Raw genomic sequence first — 20,076 nt, forward strand, 5'->3', positions numbered from 1 at the left:
CAGTATCCAGGTCTCCTTCACGGCACTTGTCATTTCAGTTTAAAATGTCCTTTAGTGGAGCGTACAGTATGACCAAACAAATTTGCACATTGGGAATTGATGATTTAGTATTTATTTTATCTTTATTTTATGACAAAAAATAATCAGTAACATAATTGTGCTTTTGTAGTCCTTGAATAAATCAAGGAGCATAGGCAGTGTGAGGGTAACACCGAGTTACATCCGTCACATCATCAGTTCGTCTCCCCTGGAGCCGAGAGGGAAAGTGTACTTCTCTGCCCTCTGTCTCCTCAATCTAGCTCTCACAACTTAAGAAGTAATTAGTTGCACCATCTTCCACTGCCGCTCTCATCCTGCCACTGTTTCCCCCCACTCCTGCAGGGCATTTATTAAGATAAAATCCCAGAATATTCCAGACATCCTCCAGTGACAGGGTGAGCAGCGGAAACTTCAGTGTGTATGCTCTTATTCTTAAGTTCTTGTGAAAACTAGTCTGACTTTTAGACTCATGTCGTTTTCTAATGAAGGTCATTTTGTTGGTCTCCAGCTGTTCGAGGTGATAATAGACAGACAGACTCAAAACCACCTCTGTGGTAGTTCCCGTTACCGTAGGTGTCTCCAGGGCCACATTTTGCCATGATGACACACACACACACACACACACACACACACACAAAGACTCATGTGTTTAGATAATCTTGAGACTGACACTATGAACAGCCAAAACAAAATGGAGCCTTGCCTCTGAGCGGGTGAGCTGAATGTGTAAACAGACCTCAGGTTCGTCCAAACCACATATTCTACTCAGTGGGCTGGGGCCCATCTCGGTAATGTCAAGCGGCAGGGTACCCTGTGGCGACCCTGTCTCCCACGGATTCAGTTGATAAGCCACTAAAAGTTTCAAACACACACTGTATGTTGTCCCAGTCCCATTTTAGCCATGCTAGCAGCATGGCTCTAGGTATGGTACGGCTATGTCGGTGTACATGTGGTCCACACTGAAATATCTCAGAGACAGTGTTGAAGTGGTGTCTTGGTAGGTGGGTATACTGCGCTGTAGCTTCAGTTGACCTAATTCCCTGACCCGCCACTCTTCCTGGCCATCCCTAATTATATACAGTTAAGTCCATAAGTTATTTGGACACAATTTTCATAATTTCGCCTCTCTACCCCACCACAGTGGATTTGAAACGAAGCCATCAAGATGTGACTGAAGTGTAGACTTTCAGCTTCAATTTAACAAAAATATTGCATTCACCGTTTAGAAATTACAACCATTTTATACATAGACCCAAACCAACATAATCATAAATATAAAGATTATTTTTAATACTTGGATGAAAACCCTTTGCACTCAGTGACTGCAATGACCAAATATCTGCGAAACTAATAGGTAAGTCACTACCAGTGTCCAGTGGAAAAATTTCTGAGCCTCATACCCCCAAATACCACAACTTCCCAACTTAGAGCTTCTGCATGGACAAAAACAATATAAAACATGATACATGCAGTAATATTTCCCTAAAGGTATTTAGAAAAACCGGCAGTCAGTAGTATATTAATGTAATATTTGTGAAACAGGATCGACTGTGGACAGGTCACCAGTCTATCACAGAGTTAGCACAATACAGACAGACAAACACATGCACATCTGCAGGGAGATTATAGTTTTATGTTTGAAAACCCAGGCAGACACAGGAGGAATATGCACACTCCACTCCAACACTAAATCACTGGAGTGCTCTTTTAGTATCTGTGAGAATAGATGTCTGTGAAGATTCTCAGTCATCCGGGTCATGGTCATCCATGAAGGCTTGAATCGAGGGCAACTGGACCTGGCTGTAGATACCTGAAGAGGTTTCACCTCTCATCCAAGAGGCGTCTTCAGTTCTGATTTGTGAGAGTAGTTAAATTAGGACTGGGTTAGGAGTGTTTTCAACAGGTACATGATTCATCCATGGTTGATGAACATCTAACTCAAAGGCTAGAATCTTATTGGGTTTGGGTGGGCCACCTAAAAGAAATTCTATGCATGTTCTGAGGCCCCAGGCCACACGTGACAACAACGATCAGAAGTGAACGTATGACAGGAAGGAAGGGGACCTCCCGGAGGGAAGAAAATGACAGCCCTTCAGCGCACCCTTCCTTTCTGCCTGAGGTAGAATTGTTTCAGACAAATCTATCTTTTTTTCCTGGAAAATGGAGCAGTCCGCGGAAACATACACCAATCAGTATAATCTGCATCATGCTGCGTGTCCAGGGTGACCGTTTGTTCACCACTGAATTGCAATCAGATGATAAAAGGTGCCAGTCTCTCTCTCTCACGGACACACAGACATAGAGCAAGCACACACACAGTTGCTGACTCTTGCTGTCTCTCAGTCTTCTGACATGAGGTGAGCTTTGAAACAGGTGGCTTTGCAACACATTGCAACACCTCCACACTGCAACGTGGTGCCAGCATGTCAGTGGCAAGGCAGTGCCGTAATGCTCATGGTGATCTCATCCCTGACCTCTCCTCTAGCCCACCAGTAGGCCAAGATTTCCTCCTGACCAACAGTTTGGGTGCATGACAACGTCTTTTCTAAAACTAACGATTTCAGTTCGATTTCCTTTTTTTGTGGCCCACAGATTTAGATTTTTTTTCAACCTTTGGTATTCATGTTCTATTTATCTACATAAGCTTTGATGAATGGGGTTTTCTGTTTTGGTCGAATGATTATGCAGTGTTTGGTTTTCTCTTGACATTTCACTGAATTCTGGCATTGTTGCAAATGTGGATATGCTCGACTAGACTCAAATTTCTGAGACAGTGAAATCATTTTTGACTTGTTTTTGCAAGAAGATAAATCAAGGTTTTTTTAAGTGAGGAAAGAAAAGTGTGCTTAACCAGAGCCATCATGTCATTTCCTCTTTCTATTCCTGTCTTTGCTTAAGCTCTCAGCTCTGCACACACATTTACATGCTCAGAGAGTCTAGAACTAGACATATTAATGGCTAAGAGCTTTTCTCTCTCCTCAAATTCTGCCATTCACTGTTTCACTGCCTCTCCCTCACTCCTTCCTCCTGTTCTGCCTTTGAATCAGTCAAGCAGCTTTCGGGGTCCAGGCTGGAGCATCACTTGCTTAACAACTTGGCATCAGTACTGGAAAGATTAAGAAAATCTTCTCTCAAAAAAAATGCTGATTCACACGAGTCCGGTTTTATCGGCAGTGCCAGTGGAATGGCCCATCAAAGGAATACGCAACAGCCATTAAGACGGCGCCAATGCCTTAATGATGCTGTGCAGGGATTGGCTGTCAGTGCCTCTGTTCCATCTGCAGCGTGCCGTCCTCTCATTTTGGAAAGACAATCATTTGCATATTAGCAGTGGAATACGTTATACAGCTTGGCACGGGAGGGAAGCGGCTTCCTGAAGCACCAAATTGGACAATTTCCTTTTTCTCTTTGCCAGCTGTTTTCTTTCTCTGTTTTATGATCATCAAATGCCTTGCGATATGAATTCATTTAGCAGAGGCTGCTGATTTTCATCTCTTTATCCTTTGATTTTAGTTCCTGACCTTGATTAAGAGAAATCATTACCCTGCTCATACAGTTTTTGTCACCCATTAAAGCTGCTAAAAGTTAGCTTGCTCAGAACTTCTGGATGACTCTGATAAAAATCCCATCCCGATTCCAAGCATATTCAACATATTTAGTGGGGACTAATGGTGACAGTATCTGTCCTTCCTATACTTTGGTCCAGTGTAAGATATCCGCATAACCAGTGGCCAGATTGCCATGATATTAACTGCAGTGATTCTCCCCAGAGATTAAATTATTTCCTTTTAAATTTTGCAGAAGTTTCAGTATCTTTCTGAAATTGCAGTAGAAAAAAAATGGGAATCATTGTGATCACCTACTTTCATGCAAATATATTCAAAAGGATATAAAGTTTACATAATTCATTCCGCAAAAGTGATTTTGTTATGTCACGGTATTTTATTGCTGCTTGACTCCTAAGGTGGCGTTTGCTGTTTTTTTTATCGACTGAATTTCTCTTGGGATCACATGTAGCTTGTGGTGTTTTTATCAGCTACAGTGTCACTTCAAGGTACAGAGAATAGGCAAGAGGATCCAGATGCACAGAAATGGAGGAAGATTAGATTTAAGGGACTCTACAAGAGGGAGTGGTCAATGCCAGGCCTGCATTTGGACAGCTTGAGGGCAATCCATTAACAGGAAGCCTTAGCCCTTCCTTAGGTCACCAACTAGCAGCACATCATAAACCAACAAGTCCTCCAGCTTGAACGACCGATAGGTTGTTTGTCCCTGCCCACTGTTGCGACATATAGGAGCATCTCCTGAAATAGCGTCCGTACGGGAGCAGGAGGTACCGGACCTTTGTCATCATGGTTACAATACTAAACACGTGATTAAGCTTCTGGAATGGTTACAGTTTGTTTAGGTTTGAGCATGAAAACCACTTGCTTAGGTTTAGAAAAAGATCGTGGGTGGGCTTAAAGTGTGTACTTCCTTAAGGTTAGAGGACCATCATCACGCTTAAAATAATAATAATAATGAACAGTCATAGATAAAACAAACAGTGTCGACTGTTGGTTTCAAATGGGAGTCAACAGTCTCCTGTGTCAAAGTCTAAAGTAGCTTTTGAGTGAACAACGAATAGGTGTGGTTTAATGAGGGGGATCAGGGATAGGTAGTGCACATGCATGGAGTGAGAAAGACTGGTTCCATGATGACGATCCAGGTTGAAAAGAGGGCCTAGAGAAAGGAAGGAAGCCTGCAGCTGGGGAGGGGACTGAAAAGGGTACTTCATCCACACAGCTCGTTGGATGGTCAGATAGCTTCAGTAAGCCACTCCCTCCACACCTTTCCAATGTTTGATCGGGGCGAATCCATGTCCAACCATTTCTGTAATTTCCAAAAACCAGTGATCCGACATTCACAATCACATCACGCTGTTTGGTCAACTGTGCAGAGGTGAGAAACAAGGAAAGAACTCTTGCTCTCTCTGCTATGATTTCTGGTATTTTTCATGTTAACAACCAAGTGCAGCAATATGAATGTCATCCTGGAGAAACGCTCTGAAAATGTGTGCAGTTACCCCAGTATTTAAATGAATTCACGCGCACACTTTCAGACAGTCTCTCCGCAAACACATAGTGTTCACAGTGTTGCACTCGGCTGTATACATGCAAATTGACAGGCGTAGTTGTGCGAGAAATGAAACAAGAGAGCTTGAGAGAACCCTGTTTGCTGGTTTTCCTCCACACATTACACCTCAGAAAGTGGTTTCAAACTTTTTTCTACAATCAAAAACAGGCACTTTCTTTGAAGCACACTGACGCATTAACCGACACGCCTTGATGATGAGATGCAACAAGGAACTTCATCTGAACTCTGGAGACTGGGGATACTGCGATCATGTACAGCCCTGACGCCCCTGCTCCTTTTAATGATTACTTTTTGGTTTTGTGGTGGAGTGGAAGGAATGCTTTGTCAACATTAGAAGAAGCAGAAGGTATCTCATAATGTAGCAGGCACCTACCACAGCGTTAAGGTTTCCACCAGCTGTGTGTAAAGAGAAAAATACCTGGTGAGCTTTCTACTGATCCTCGCGCCAAAATCTCAACTTTGCACTCAAGATATCTCATAATCGAACTGGCAGAGTCTCATGAAGTTTGCTGAACACAAGGGGATAAACTCTCTGGATTTTAATTATCGCAATTAGTTGGCAGTAAATGGACAGCACTTATATAGCCCTTTGTAATCTTAATGACCACTCAAAGTGTTTTACGCCACGTGCCACGTTCGCCCATTCATACACCCCATTCACACACACACTCACACATACTGATGGCAGCCCTCAGGGACAATGTGGGGTTCGGTATCTTGCCCAAGAAAACTTTGATATGCGGACTGGAGGAGCCGGGGATTGAACAACTGACCCTCTGGTTACTGGGCGACCCGCTCTACATCCTGGGCAGTGGCAGTTTTTGCCAAAAACTGTTCCTTCTTGTTCAACTCTTGGTTATGTGAAATGTAGTGAACATTGTAGCCTCTGGGCCAATATCTGGAATTTTATTATCGTTACGCTGATGTGGCTTTATTGCATCATGGCGCTGATTTAATTTTTATGTTTAGCGTCAAAGGTCTATCAGAGTTCCATCTCTTGTTGTCATGTAGATGCGAGGGACAGCTGATAAGAATGCCATTGTAGTAACACTGTGCTCAGAATATGCCTCCTTGAGAGAGGTGATTGATAGCTGCTGGCCCCTCCAGGGCCAACTGGAGGCCCAGGGTGTGATCTTGTCTCCCATCGGTCCAGCATTCGGCCTGTTCTCCAGGAGACGGCTGTCAGTTCCAATTCCCCGTCCGTCCTCCGTCTACCCCTCCGTCTGTCTGTGCTTGGCTGATTTCCTTGGACCCCTGACTCATCCTGCAGGGGTACTCACATTGCCGCTGACTGACACAGTATGAAATTACACATATGGCCCCGACTCCAGAGGAAGGCTTCGCTGCGGTGCCACAAAAGCCGCAGGGCATTGGGAGGGCTTCCTCAGCAAATAGCACATATGTTTAAAGACATTAACGCTGCTCTCACTGCTGCCAACTCATCCCCATCACACCCACCATCTCCCCCTTCCTCTTATCTTGCATAATTTGATTTTCCCACTCCATTGTTTTCTCCCCAGTGGCAGTTGACATGAGGTAATGAAATTAAGCTCAGTAGCTTGAGCTTTGGATGAAGGCAGCTTCTGTGACAGGGCCACATGCTTACAGCAGCAAAACTTCAACAAATTACAATCTCACTGAAACCTCCACTACCAACACCTTTCAACAGAAGTGCTTAATCACTCTCTGATCCCCAAAAAACCTGTGAACAGATGTGAACCCTGACAGTGCAGTAGGCTGCGTTGTAGTTTGCTTTCCATGGCCAATCAGACCCGAAGCCTTGAACTTGAGGTTAGATCTGCAAAGTCTATTTATTCTGCCTATCAAAATTAACAGACTAGTCTGCCTTAAGGGTGGTTCCTGTTTATCACACCTGGTATTGGCTTGTTTTTCTAATAATAACACAATGTTCACCACAGTAATTGCTGAGGTCTGGGAGCATAACCACAACTTTGACCTACTACACATACCATGGAGGTAATGGTCTCACTTTTACTTCCAAATAAAGGGGTTCAGATAATCTGTTGGTTTATTCCAAGCCTGTCTGAGTGTCTGATTGCTTGCGTTTCTTTGACCCTTCTGATTTGTTCCCACCAAGTTCCCACATCTTAGCAGTTACTTTGGTGAGTATATCACTGATAAAATTGATGGACGTCACTACAAAATTAAGACCGAAATTGAGCTGAGTTCCTGACCTTTTGAACAGTAGTTTGACTAAGTTATCTTCCGGGGTTTTCAATCGCATCTCACAATCATCATCAGCAAATGGAGTTATTGGCTCAGTTACATGCTTGCATCACGTGATGACAACTGAGCCAACAATTCCATTTGCTGAGGAAGACTGTGAGATGCAGTTGAAAGCTTTTAAAAAAAAAAAAAAGGCCAGCAAATGGTCCTAAAACTAATTATCTTTTAAAATAATGAGGGCTTGTTCTGTCTTGGATGGATGGAAATCTCCAATGCAAAACCTACAGATACTGTCGAAATATTTTGGAGTAACCTCCACTATATCACTGTGTAAATATTTTTTTAATATAGGTCATTTTTTCCGGCAGTACAATTTCAAAACCTGCTCAATAAGACCATGTCTCAGCAATTGGCGGTGCTTGGCTGTTTAAATGTCCGAGACTTTTTCTGGTCAAAGTAGGTGGTTCTCAAACATGTTAACACTGTGGAGTAGCCCTGATGCTGATCAATCAAAGTCTGGTTATATTATGACTCTTGCGAGTTATGGGAATGTAGCTCCCACTAGCGGGTCAAAGACAGACAGCCTAGAACACTTTACTACTGCGTTGTGTGTCTTGTATTTCTGCCCTAGTGTTTTCGTTTCTTGGCAAATTCTTCTCTTTCCTGTGGTTACTTTTATTTCTCCTCTGGCGCCTGACAGCGCAGTAAGGAAAGGCAGACAGAGCAGAGCAAAAGTGTCCGAATTTAACAAACAGCCAAATGTTTAGTGCGGAGACGGACTTATTTAGAGTTCTAGAGATTACTTTGTGTTAGTTTCAGTTGCAGCCAGACTTTGATGGAATTATTTTAAATACAAAGATGAATCTCGTATAATGATATGGCTCTGATTCTTTAATGCAGCCGCTCTGTTACTTTCCCTGTCTGCACTTGCATGCATAAAAAGCTGATTAGGAACCTGGTTGCCTGTATACATGGCAGAGAAAGCTTCCCGAGGAGGCAGGTTTTTCTAATCCGCTACCCCAATTATGGAAACCAGGTTTCCCGTTTACCTGACATTTAAGAAATCCGCTTACTGAAGAATAAAAAAGCGAAATGTAGACGTACTGAATAAATAATTAAAGGACGAGTAGATGAGGCAGATGTGGGTGCACCGAAAAGTAAACTGCCCCAGGTCACAGACTGAAGATCCACTACAACAGTTCACTGTTCACTAAAAATATTCTCCACAGTTACAACACTGCATATTCTAGCAGTGTGGAGGAGTATCCAAGGAAGCAAACTGCTGATTAACAGGCAACCTTTGAGCTGTTAAAGACAAGACATTCTCCTCTCTATCTATCTGACTGAGAAAATAACATTTCCACACAGGCACCAAAAGCCATTTCCCTTTTATGAAATAACGTTTCATTGGGCCACTGGTCCTGGAGCGGAGAATGTAATTAAAAGGGAATTGCAGCACAGAGCTGAACAATGGAACCTATTAAGCAGTAGAGAAAAGCAGGCAGACAGCAGCCTGTCATATGCTGATACAGTAAACAAATGAGAATAGTTTCTATCCACAGTTATTCACAGCGCAGCATTAACAATCAAGAGGATTCGACGTGAAGACAGTGGTTGGTCTGATCATCTGCGCCTTTTGTTCTCCAATCGTTCTTTTTTCCATTTGTACAGTTAGGACGTTTATTGTTCACCCGAACATTTCATTATTTCAGTCATTTATGTCTAGTTCCACTGGACACAACCCCCACAACTTTAATTCATCAGAAGAACAATGACATCTGGTCTCACTAAAAACCAGATTTCATTGAGCATTAACTGGTCTTTCACTATCAGTAACCGAGACAATTTGAACCAATGTGTAGCGAAATTAATGGTGGCCAGGAGGCAGTGGGACAGAGACACAGAAGTCACATTGTCATAGAAAACACTAAGTAACGTGTCTGACCTACATATACTGTATATACAGATCAAATTGTTTCTGTAAATAGGAGGTTGTGATACAGGTATTATCATGTTTGCATGCAGTGCAAAGCATGTAAACACAATAGGCATGATAAGTTATTCTGTACGCAGAGAGAGTTTTATTGAGTGCATATGTGCAGTGTGTTTACAATGAAAGATGACATTTAGCACGTTCTGTTGCAGTGTTACACCGTAGCCTAATATACAGGGGATGAATTACGACCAAACGCCTTCAAAGCCAAACAAGTTCCCACCAGCCTCAGCTTTGCTTTGTGTTTGCTGCTAATTAGCAAACTTAAGCATTGGAACATGATTATGCTGCTGTTAGAGTCTTAGTCGTGTTTCATTCTGATGCTAATCGCACGTAACACTTGGACAGCAACACAGCTCCAATGCCATCCAGCCGGTGTTGAGAATAGTCGGCTCCTGTTGCAAAGAATCTGTGCAGCAATGCATGTGTAGTTTCTTCATAAAGTCAGCTCTGAGTCCAGACCTATATCACAGTTCACAGTTTAATGAGTTTTATTCTTTTAAGTTAAAACCAAACAATGAATAGAAAATGTCTCTTTGTTTTTTCTAGTCTCACTTTTCTTAGTTTTACAGATTTATCGAATTCAAAATGCAAATAAGACTTACAAGGTGAGTAATATCTCACTGAAGCAGAATAATAATTAAACTTAAAAAAGGAATACGTGACCACATTTTCAGTAGGATTGAGCTAATCCTGTTGCCAGACAAGAGAGTTAATGTAGGATAGACTGATACCGACTGCTCTGCTTCTTTCCTTGTATTGTCTCCTCAGAGAATACCAGCATAACACACAGATAGACGCACACAGTACGACCCCACGGTATATCTATCATGCCTGCTTAGCAAACTTCCAGGGGAGGTGAAATGTAGTTGAATGCAGGGGCCATGGATGACGTCTGACAGCTCCAAGCTCCAGCCGACGCACCGGCCCGTGTGCCCTGACTGAATTCTGACTGCTGTGATTCTATCCTGTCCCGGATCCACAGACCAGGAAAGCCAGGCTGACAGCTGCAGACATGCACCAAACTGTGCATCAGGGTTTAAACAGATCTCCCAGTGAGGTGTCCGCACTAGACGTGACAACGCTCAGTCACCCATGAACAGGAGCCAACCTGTGTGCAGACGCAGCAGGTCAGCTGTTGTATCGCAGTCAGCTGTCGCAGAACATGCTGTGGAACTGTTTTCGAATTCACAGTGTCCGACTGAACACCTGCCTCTCCACTCATATAGTGGAGGCGATGCAGTTGCCACAGTGGTGCAGCATTGGATGGACGCTCAAGGCTCCTAGACCAGGCAACAGTTGTCCCTGCACAGGTGCTACAGTTTGTTTAGTGCAGTAGATGTCAAAGTGTCTGTGGATTAGCAGTTTCACCCTAGATCCCCCACAGAAAAGTTCTGAGCAGAGTTATACTTTTTGGAGTAGAAAGTACATGGCAGCATCCTTTCATGCATTGATTCCTTGGTGTCCATTTATGTTCTGTCTCCCTTTTTTTCTCAAAGGTCCATGTATCTCTTTGTCTTTGGCTTTGTCTCAGATCTGTATGGGTCCCTCCTGGACCTGGACAGTGGTGCTAGCAATTTGGGGGTGGCTTATTTGCTTCCCGATGGATGTCTTATTCCAGTAATGAAGGTTTTTGCAATAGCTAAATGACAGCCCCTCTCCCAATTAATCAGTATGTAACTCCTCCAAACATGTTTGGCTATAATAATAATAATAATGATAATGATAAAAATCATGACAATGCTCTAACACAAGGCACAAGTATAGCACATTAGAATCCTTGGTTAGGAGTAGGGTGGGAGTTTTTCCAGGCCTTTTCATCTGTTGAGCAGCAGCGTGGCTAGAGAGCCAGGAGCGTATTACCCTCAATAAGGACACCTCGGAGGACAGCCCTAAAAGGGAACTCAGTACATTTAGCACCTGCCAGCTGAACACATTTGCTCCGATAGCAGGGAAATGAAAACCAAATACGCTTGCACCAGCAGAGACCACTGCCTGCACCAGGGCTTGCATCAAATCCCACTCACAGATCATTCACCAAGTGGAATAGTCCATTCATGGTCCCGAGGCAAGCGGGGGGTGCTGATTATGGGCTAAAGCCTTTACCAGAATTACCTTCTTAATCTCTTAAAAAGTTGGACTGTGCAATTAAAGGGGAAATGAGAAGACTGTGCCTGGGATACCCGGCGTGTCGTATGGGTTTTTGTCAAATTTCCACCTTTGTGCCAAAGGTAAAACTCTCAGAACAGCAACAGCTCCACGTAGCTGCTTCGATTTTGGAAGACTACTCCAGCAGAATTTGATTTGTGCATTAATAATACGAAAGGTATTCGTACATTGATTATTTTCTAACGGCACGACATGCTTAGCAGAGTCAAATCCCACAAAAATATCAAATTCACTGGTATAGAACTGATACCTCCCTCGTTTAGTCCACGCCAATATTGCGATTACACATTTAGAATAACTGGCTGTCGGCCGAGATTATTTATCCGCAGACTTTGTGTCAGCAAAGAATTGGGCCAGAAAAGTGGAATCAGTTCCTCATTCCTCCGCTGGCTTCCCTCCCAGTCACTGACTGACAGTCCAGCCGGTGTGCCTGTCATTCTGTCTTTCCTCCTTGTGTGTTGCTGCATGTCAGCAGCTCTCTGACATGCAGCAACACACAAGGAAGAAAGACAGAATCCTTAGGAACCTTTAGCCCACAAATCTTTCCTTTTCGTTTCTTGTCGACAGAGAATGGGATCGTGATGCGAGCCGAAGCCAGCAACGCAAAGCTTTGCGGGATTTTAGGACACCAAAGCTACGGAAGAGACCGAGTGGTGATACACTCACTGCTGTACGTAAAGTCCAGACCATAAGTATTTGGACAGTTGCCCAGTTTTTGATTGGATTCAGCACATTTAATTTGAAATGAAATGAAAGATACTGCATTAAAGTGGCAAGTCCGAGCCTCAATTTGAGTGGGTTTACATCATTATAGAAAGGACTGCGTGGCAAATAGAGCCCTTTTAACACGCAGTGCACACATTTTAGGGGTTCAAATGTAATTGGGCAGATACACGTGAATCCAAAATCATCTTATTTAATATTTAGTGGAAAATCCTTTTGCCGTCAGCGAGTGTCTGAAGTCTCCGACCCACAGATTTCAGCAGACTCTTTGTATCTTGCCTTGTGATGCTCTCCCAGAGCTTCACTGCAGCCTCCTTCAGCTAATGCCAGTTGTGGGATCTCTGCCTTCAGTCTGGTCTTCCCCGAGTGGACTGCTCCTCGGTCGGACTGACATCGGGTGATTTACTCAGCCAGTCGAGGATTTTTAGAATTTACCCAGCTGCTGACTTTGGCAAACCAGCTACCTTTGATATCTCTCTGATAGATTTTAGCCTTTTTGTGAGCCTTATTATTTTCTCCTTCACTTGCATCGTCACCTCTCCTCCCCTCATACTGACAGACAGCTCCACCTCAGTCTAAATGGCAACTCGAAACTGTCAGTCAACTCTGAGCCACATGGGAGCTGTGCATGAACTAATGTTGAAAGGACACACAGCTGTCCAAGACACATTAAGTAGCTAAGTTTCCAATTAGTTTTGAACCCTTGCGATTTGGGCACCATATGTTAGAAAGGCTATATGTCCCACACAGTTTCTTTCGCATTGATGGAAACCTACTGAAATGAAGCTGAGACTTGGAACTTTAACGTAGTATCCATGATTTCATTTCAACCTCAATGGGCTGATGCTCAGAACCTGGAGAACAAAAACTGTGCAACTATCCAAATATTCACAGTCTGGACTGTAGATCAAGGGATGAGCTACCGTCCGCCTCCATCGATTTTAGCGGAGTGATTGGAAAAAATTGTGACTACGTAGACATTGGGCTGAATTTGCTGCAGGCAATGTGCCTTTTTGTCTTCTTACCCATAGTCACATGAGAAGAACAGTACCGGTTCTATCTGTGCTTGTGTATTAGGTCCATGCACTTAGACTAGCTTAGCACAAGGACTGGAAGCAGTGGGAAACTGCCAACCTGGGTCAGAGTTTTAAATTCATGTGATATTTAAAATTGTGTTGGCTAATTATTACACTACTATGAACACGAGCGGTGGTACGCTTGTGCTACCCACGGTTGACTATATTTTATTGAATTATTCTGACACCTAATGTGCTAGCTTACTAATACTCTGTTACCACCGACTGTCTTCTGCTCTGTCCTTTTGCTCCCTTGCGTTTGTCCACATCTGTCCATTGACCTTGGCTGCAGGCAGGATAGGATGGCACATGTGGTTAAGCACATGTGTTCATGCAGGAGAGGGGTGGCAATGCGGTGGAATCACAGGACACTGCTACCCGGGGGGGGGGGGCTTCTTCCTTTCACCTGCAGGGTCTGGCTCCTGACGGAGAACATAGCGAGGGCTGATCTGACCTGACAGAAGGACGAGGGGAAAATACTCCCGCTGACCTGCGTCAGTGTCAGCTAGCCTACAGCCTTTTACTAAAACATATGAGTAAATTTACGTATTTACTTTCCACTACTGCCAGTGGCCTCACCATAAAGTAGTGATTCATCAATATTTGAAATCCAAATGTTGCAGAGAAATCTAAACAAAAAAATATTCTGATGCTGTTAAAGATTTGATCGGCACAGCGCTGTCAAACAAATCTAGATTTTGAATTGATAATTTTAGAAAAAAAACAAAACACTGTTTCTCCGTCTTTAGTTCAAACTCTTCAACTATGTGTGTGAGAGACCAAACAATTTTATGGTGAAAAATTGGATTGGGCCTTTTATACAGACCTTTGATGACGGTAAAGGTAGGTGCCTCCACGTAGCTGTCTCTTCAACATCCACATTTTCACTTTTCACTGCAATCTGACTGTCAAACCCCTGCCTGCCTTCCATCATTCCTCCACTAATGCGTGGCGGGTAGGAAGACAGAGTTCTGTCCTTTTCATGCTCACAGCAGGCCGTCTGTGTTCGGCACAACCCCGCTCCTGTTACAGCGTTTCCTCAGAGGACGCTTATGCAATTATTGTCAGCTGTGATTCTTGCTTTATTGATCACTGTCATACTGTCACAGCCCTCCTGAGACACAAGTGCTTAACCCCTTCAGGTATTACGTCTTTTGAGTCCCACGGAAACATGTTTTCCAATTTGTCTTACTCTATTCCTTGGCTAAATTAAAAAGCATTGAAATATATAAAAGGACATTTCGATTAATGCAGTGTAAAATGTCTTATTTTTTATAATGGGTTTTTACATTAGGGTTTGTTTTAACCATGTACGTGTAAGTGTACTCAAAGCTAGGCCTACAGTGTGTTGCTGTTACTCATATTTTTTCATTTTAAAACATAAAGAGTACTGGAGAAGCCCTTTTAGCTGTCCAGGCTCTATATTCCTATTTTATTTTACAGTCAGTTACAGTTCTGATGGCTTCCAAGCAGATTGGCCCGAAGCCCACAGAGCAGATATGGAACATAGTGCTACGTTCCGGCAGAGCACTGAAGTTGCACTTGCATTACTTCTCTCCGTTATTCAGCTCACACGTTCATTCCAACAGCGTTTGCGGCCACAGTCTCTCCACCACCCCAACCTCCTCCTCGTGTGCTAAGCTTTTGGTATTGTTCATTTTATCAAGAGTAGCTGTTCATGTAATTATTAAGGCGGGATTACGCCTCCCAGCAGAATGACTGCTGACAGAAGTAGCAGGATGAATTCTGAAGTGTATGGTTCTACTATCGGCTCAGATTGAGCTAAATGCTGCAAAACTGATAGGACGGTGAGCATCTGGTGATGTCCGTGGCTTCCAGACCTCAGCCAGTCGTCAAGGATTTTCATCCAAGTATTAAAAACGATCCTTATATTTACAATTATGTTGGTTTGTCCAATTACTTCTGAGACTCTGAGAATGAGGGACTATGTATAAAATGGCTGGAGTTCCTAAAAAGTTAATGTGATATTTTTCTCCAACCCCCCTCTCCCTACCCCTAAACTGAAAGTCTACACTTCAATCACAGCCTGTGTCGTTCATTTCAAATCCACTGTGATAGCGTACAGAGGCAAAGTACAAAAATCGTGTCACTGTCCAAGTACTTATGGACCTTGACGGTATACGTTATTCCTCACTTGTCCACCGGGATGGACATTTAACCTGAAAATCTTGCGTGTTCTCCGCATTTAAGAAATCCGCAACGAAACTGTTGATATGGAGAATTTAGCAGATTAATGTTACAAAAGGTGAAATGCTTCTTCCAACACTTCCTGTTATGTCCGTCTGCCATGCTGCTTTTCCCCTGCTGAACCCGATAATATTTGATGTCCGTCAGAGCGGACGCTGGATGTGAATTAGCAGCTCAGTAGCAACAAAGATGAAGGAAGATGTACAGCATGTGCAACATAAGAGGGGGTTTGTCTTTTGTCGTTCCTCATTTATGCTCTCCGGCCAAATGTTTTGACCTTTCTCGCTCCGCCACATGGTGTCCTCCACCCGAGCCCTGTGCCAGCCCCCAGCCTCCGCCGTCCTCCTCCTGGCAGAGCAGCTCACCCATGACATTCTAATCTACTTGTGGAAGAGGAGTCAGGGCTTTGCTTGGAGCTTCCTCCCCACTCCTCATGTTTCGGCTGCTCTCTCCAGCTAATCACTGTCACTGTCATTACCCTCCTGCGGAGCACACTGCTGTCCTTGTGGCACCGCCTGGTCTAATCCACACTCTCTGTTTCTTCTTTCTGCTAGCCCTCAAAGTGCCGGCTCTGCACAATGGACCACATTTACAAAACTGCACTAATATGAAAGATGGTGAGGACACATTTAAGTAGTCTCTGACTTCAACTATCCTCCATCAGAGAGCAATTTTTCTTCCAAAGCATAGGCCAGACAATTGAGTTCTTCAACCAGTGGCTGGTTTCCTGAGGCACAGTAGAATAAAACTTTCCATATAAACGTACGGAAGATTACCTTAGAAGAGACTGCCCCTCATAAAATCAGCTCAAGTGCTCTTCGTAGAACACAACCTTCCATTTTTAATTATTATCTGGTCGTGTTTTTATCCCAAGGAATTCCTTAAAATGTGAATCATTTGTACAAACATCATGATCCACATAAGCAACATGAGAAAAACCTAAAGGGTCGACTCAACAAATCACCAACAAACTTGTATTCCGGGTTTCATTTAACGCTATTCTGGAGGTTTCTGTTATGGTTCTGTTTCTGTTTGCTTAATGTACAACTGTTAAATGATAATATCAGGCTCTTCTTGTGGAAATCATCAGGGGAATTGAATGGTTTCAAATTTAAGGTGAGTAAGTAAACTAACTACATACAATAATAAGTACGTGTACAGTGGCTTGGCACCCCTTCACTTTTTACACACTTCATTGTTTTGTGGATTTAATTGTAAAGAAACTGGGATAAACTGTCCCAATCCAGGTGTGCAGAGCTTCTAGAGACTAACCCAAGAGGAACTGAAGCTGTATTACTATCAAATGGGCTTCTATAGAAAGTACTGAATAAAGCCTGAATCATTTTGTGAATGCGAGATTTCAGTTTTTGATGTGAATGAGCATGTTATCACTTTATTGAGTGTAGACTGATGGTCTACACTCAATAAGACTGTAGACTGCTGGTCTACCAATTCTATACTTGGTCCGTATGAACCAAGTATAGAGAAGCAACTGAGGCCCGGGAGTTAATTGCCACCAGTAACAGGGGACTGACACTCACTGTGCTACATTATCTCTCTCATTGTTGCAACAGGTTGAAGTTGTTCTAAAAGCTTGCAGTCAACACTGAGTCACACAGGGCTGAAAACATCTGCTGCACTACTCTGCACAGGTTCAAACTGTCAGCCGTATGGCACATCTGGCCAAATCCCTGTTTTCCAAAAAAAATTGTGTGCCTTGGACACAAAGGCGATTTGATTGAGATTTGACTTACACAATGCATCACCTCTCCAAGTGTATTCAAACTCAAGCCAGTGATGCACAAAAATGACTTTGTGTAGTATGGAAGGGGCTGCCCACAGAGACTTATCAGCCAACGCGGACACGGGAAAACAAATGACCTTGAGAAGAAAGTCACTGTAAATAATGTCGTCACACTAAACGCTGGCCAGCCTTCATGCTTTTTGCGTGAATTCAAATCGTCCTCACAGTTTCTAACAGCTATTAGCAATACTTTAAAGCAAAGCGGTACGCTACATAGTTTTCAAAGCAGCCCCAGCAGTCGTTTTGATTCAGGGACACTTACAACTCATCTGAAACCCTGACCCACATCCACTATGTTTGCGCATGGTAGAAAAACTCTGCTGGGTGTGTACGTAGGCAGCTGTTTGCTAACAATTTCGCCATTTATAGTATATGCTTAACTTAATAAGGTGAGAATATGTCAGATGTTGGTTTTCAGCTTTTTCTGCTGCCACCAAGCGGTCAAACAATCAGTGAGTGCAGCTTCAAGACTCGGACTTAATGTCCCACTGTGTTAATGGCAGAACAAACAGCAAAATGTTTTCTCAGGTGGAAGCAGAATCAGGTCTGAGATGTCGCATTAGCGTCAGCCTTTTGACATCAGGTGTTTCACTGCCAGTGGTGAGTGTGTCTACAGCTTCAGTTTTATTTACTGCGTTACCGTGACATCAGTTTAACTGAGATTTAGCTAAACATCCCAACGCATTTTTCCTGACTTGTGGGCACAGCCGGATGTGTGTGGTTGTTTTTCTGTCAGTTGAGTTTTTGATATGCTAAACCACCGTGTCAAAATGGATCATCTGTGCTGCTTTCATTAGAACTCGAGCAGTGTGTGTGGGACTGTCATGCTGTTGCATTCCCGCTTGCAGGAAGCGTAAAAATGCGTATTTCAGAAGGGCCGGTCATTCACACCAAACTGGACGAAGCACCTTAAGATATTCCTCTGGGTTCCCTCCTTCCCCTACTGATACCTGTCGCGTCTTCTTATCTTTCAGACAGAATGAACATGTGTGTGTCATGTTTTCCCTCCTCACAGCCGCAGTTTCCTGTTCAGGTCAGTGGTAAGTCGATATTCTGGTAACGTTTGCCCGCTCTGCTTTTGTTCCCTCAGACTTGCGGCGAATGACGGCAGGTTTCATGGGCATGGCGGTGGCCATCATCCTGTTCGGCTGGATCATCGGCGTGCTTGGCTGCTGCTGGGACCGAGGCCTCATGCAGTACGTGGCCGGTCTCCTCTTCCTCATGGGAGGTGAGTCGCACATACAAAGACACAGGCACACAGGCACACACACACACACACACACACACACACACACACACACACAAAGCTGATTTTTAGTATCTTATCCATCAGAATACTGTGACAAATAATTGAAAAGAGTCAAGAAACATTAATTTTCTAAAAAACTTCTATTTCATAGAATTTCAAAGTGAATCGTTCCCCATTTCCCTGCTGGTAATGGCCTTCCAGAAATTAGCCCCAAGCATTTTTCTTCTTTACACATGCATACATTTCTTTTACAAGTATCGTAGTGTAATCACCTGCTTAAGACATGGTAGAAATAATTTCAACAGTTTTCTGTTTAGAGAAATCGTTCAATGCATTGTCTGCTTTTTATCTGAGATGTGAGACAAAAAGATGGAAGTCAAGCTCATGTCTGTGTGTCCAAGTACAAAAATAAACCTTCAGTCCTCACTAATGAAGACAATACACCTTGTTTGCTTAATCTGTACACAAACAAACAGCTTGTGGTTTTAGGGGTGGTTACTTGCTGGAACTATTTCTTGGCAAACAACAATTCGTCCATCCACCCAGCACTTCTGTGCAGTATCTCTGGCAAGAGTGGGAGTTGTCAGATATGGTCAGCGAGCACAGGTTTTGATTTTGGTCTCCGTACAGATGCGATACGCCAAACCTGACAACCTCACTTTGACGACAAGACTTCAGGAAGCCGTGCGCAGTCACTAGTTGTGTCCCATTTCCAGACTACATACTAATTCCTCTATCTTGGGTTTATTTTTGTTGCAATTTTGATGCATTTATTAGCTAGTAATAGTGGAGAGATGACAGGAAATAAGAGCAATAGAGATGCAACACAGGTCCCTGGCTGGACTCTAGCCAGTGGTGCTACGGTTCACGTTCGGCATCTTAAACTGTAAGCCTCGGGCTACATATGAATTGTAAGCAGGTTTTAAGTATGCGGTGGAAAAGTGGCAATCTAAAACACACTCAAAACTGTCAGTATGCAGACTAAAAACATGAGATTATTTAGCCTGTTGGTGTGCGCCTTTCTCCCACAATGCATTGCACAAATGGACACGGAGGAGCTGCTCAGGTGCTAAAAAGTAAATATAACAAATTGCAACCGCTGGTGAGACAGCTGCAGAAACATCTTGAAACAATCAAACTAGAGCATTAAAAAGTGGGAGAATCAATTTGTCTCTTTGCAAAGTTTAAGCCGTCACAGTGCATCCGATGGTGCACATATTACAACATTTTCTCTTAGTATAGCAGTAGAGTAAGTTGATTTCTTGCATAATGCCCTGTCATAATTTGCATTCGCAGTAGTGCGTACTGTATACAGTTAGTGTGTTGTGTGGAGTTGTGATATAGTGACTGGTCCTGACCGTTGTTAACCAAGAAATACAGTAGTTTCAGCATGGAAGACCACATAATGTCGTTTTTACATTTCCGTTTGTGTGCAGATTAAACAAACAAGATACAATGTGTTAATTACTGAGCTTTAGAGGTGCTTTGAAGT

General features: G+C 43.3%; 1 protein-coding gene across 1 annotated transcript in view; it reads left to right on the forward strand.

Moving 5' to 3' along the window:
- The window catches only part of tmem178b (transmembrane protein 178B), a 120,387-nt gene that overhangs the window by 97,555 nt on the left and 2,756 nt on the right, over positions 1–20,076 (forward strand). Inside the window, exon 3 of the mRNA XM_040140929.1 lies at positions 18,426–18,563. Coding sequence (XP_039996863.1) covers positions 18,426–18,563 — 138 coding nt within the window. The remainder of the gene's footprint in view (positions 1–18,425; positions 18,564–20,076) is intronic.

Source organism: Xiphias gladius, chromosome 2, assembly GCF_016859285.1.
Source record: "Xiphias gladius isolate SHS-SW01 ecotype Sanya breed wild chromosome 2, ASM1685928v1, whole genome shotgun sequence".
Taxonomy (NCBI): domain Eukaryota; kingdom Metazoa; phylum Chordata; class Actinopteri; order Istiophoriformes; family Xiphiidae; genus Xiphias; species Xiphias gladius.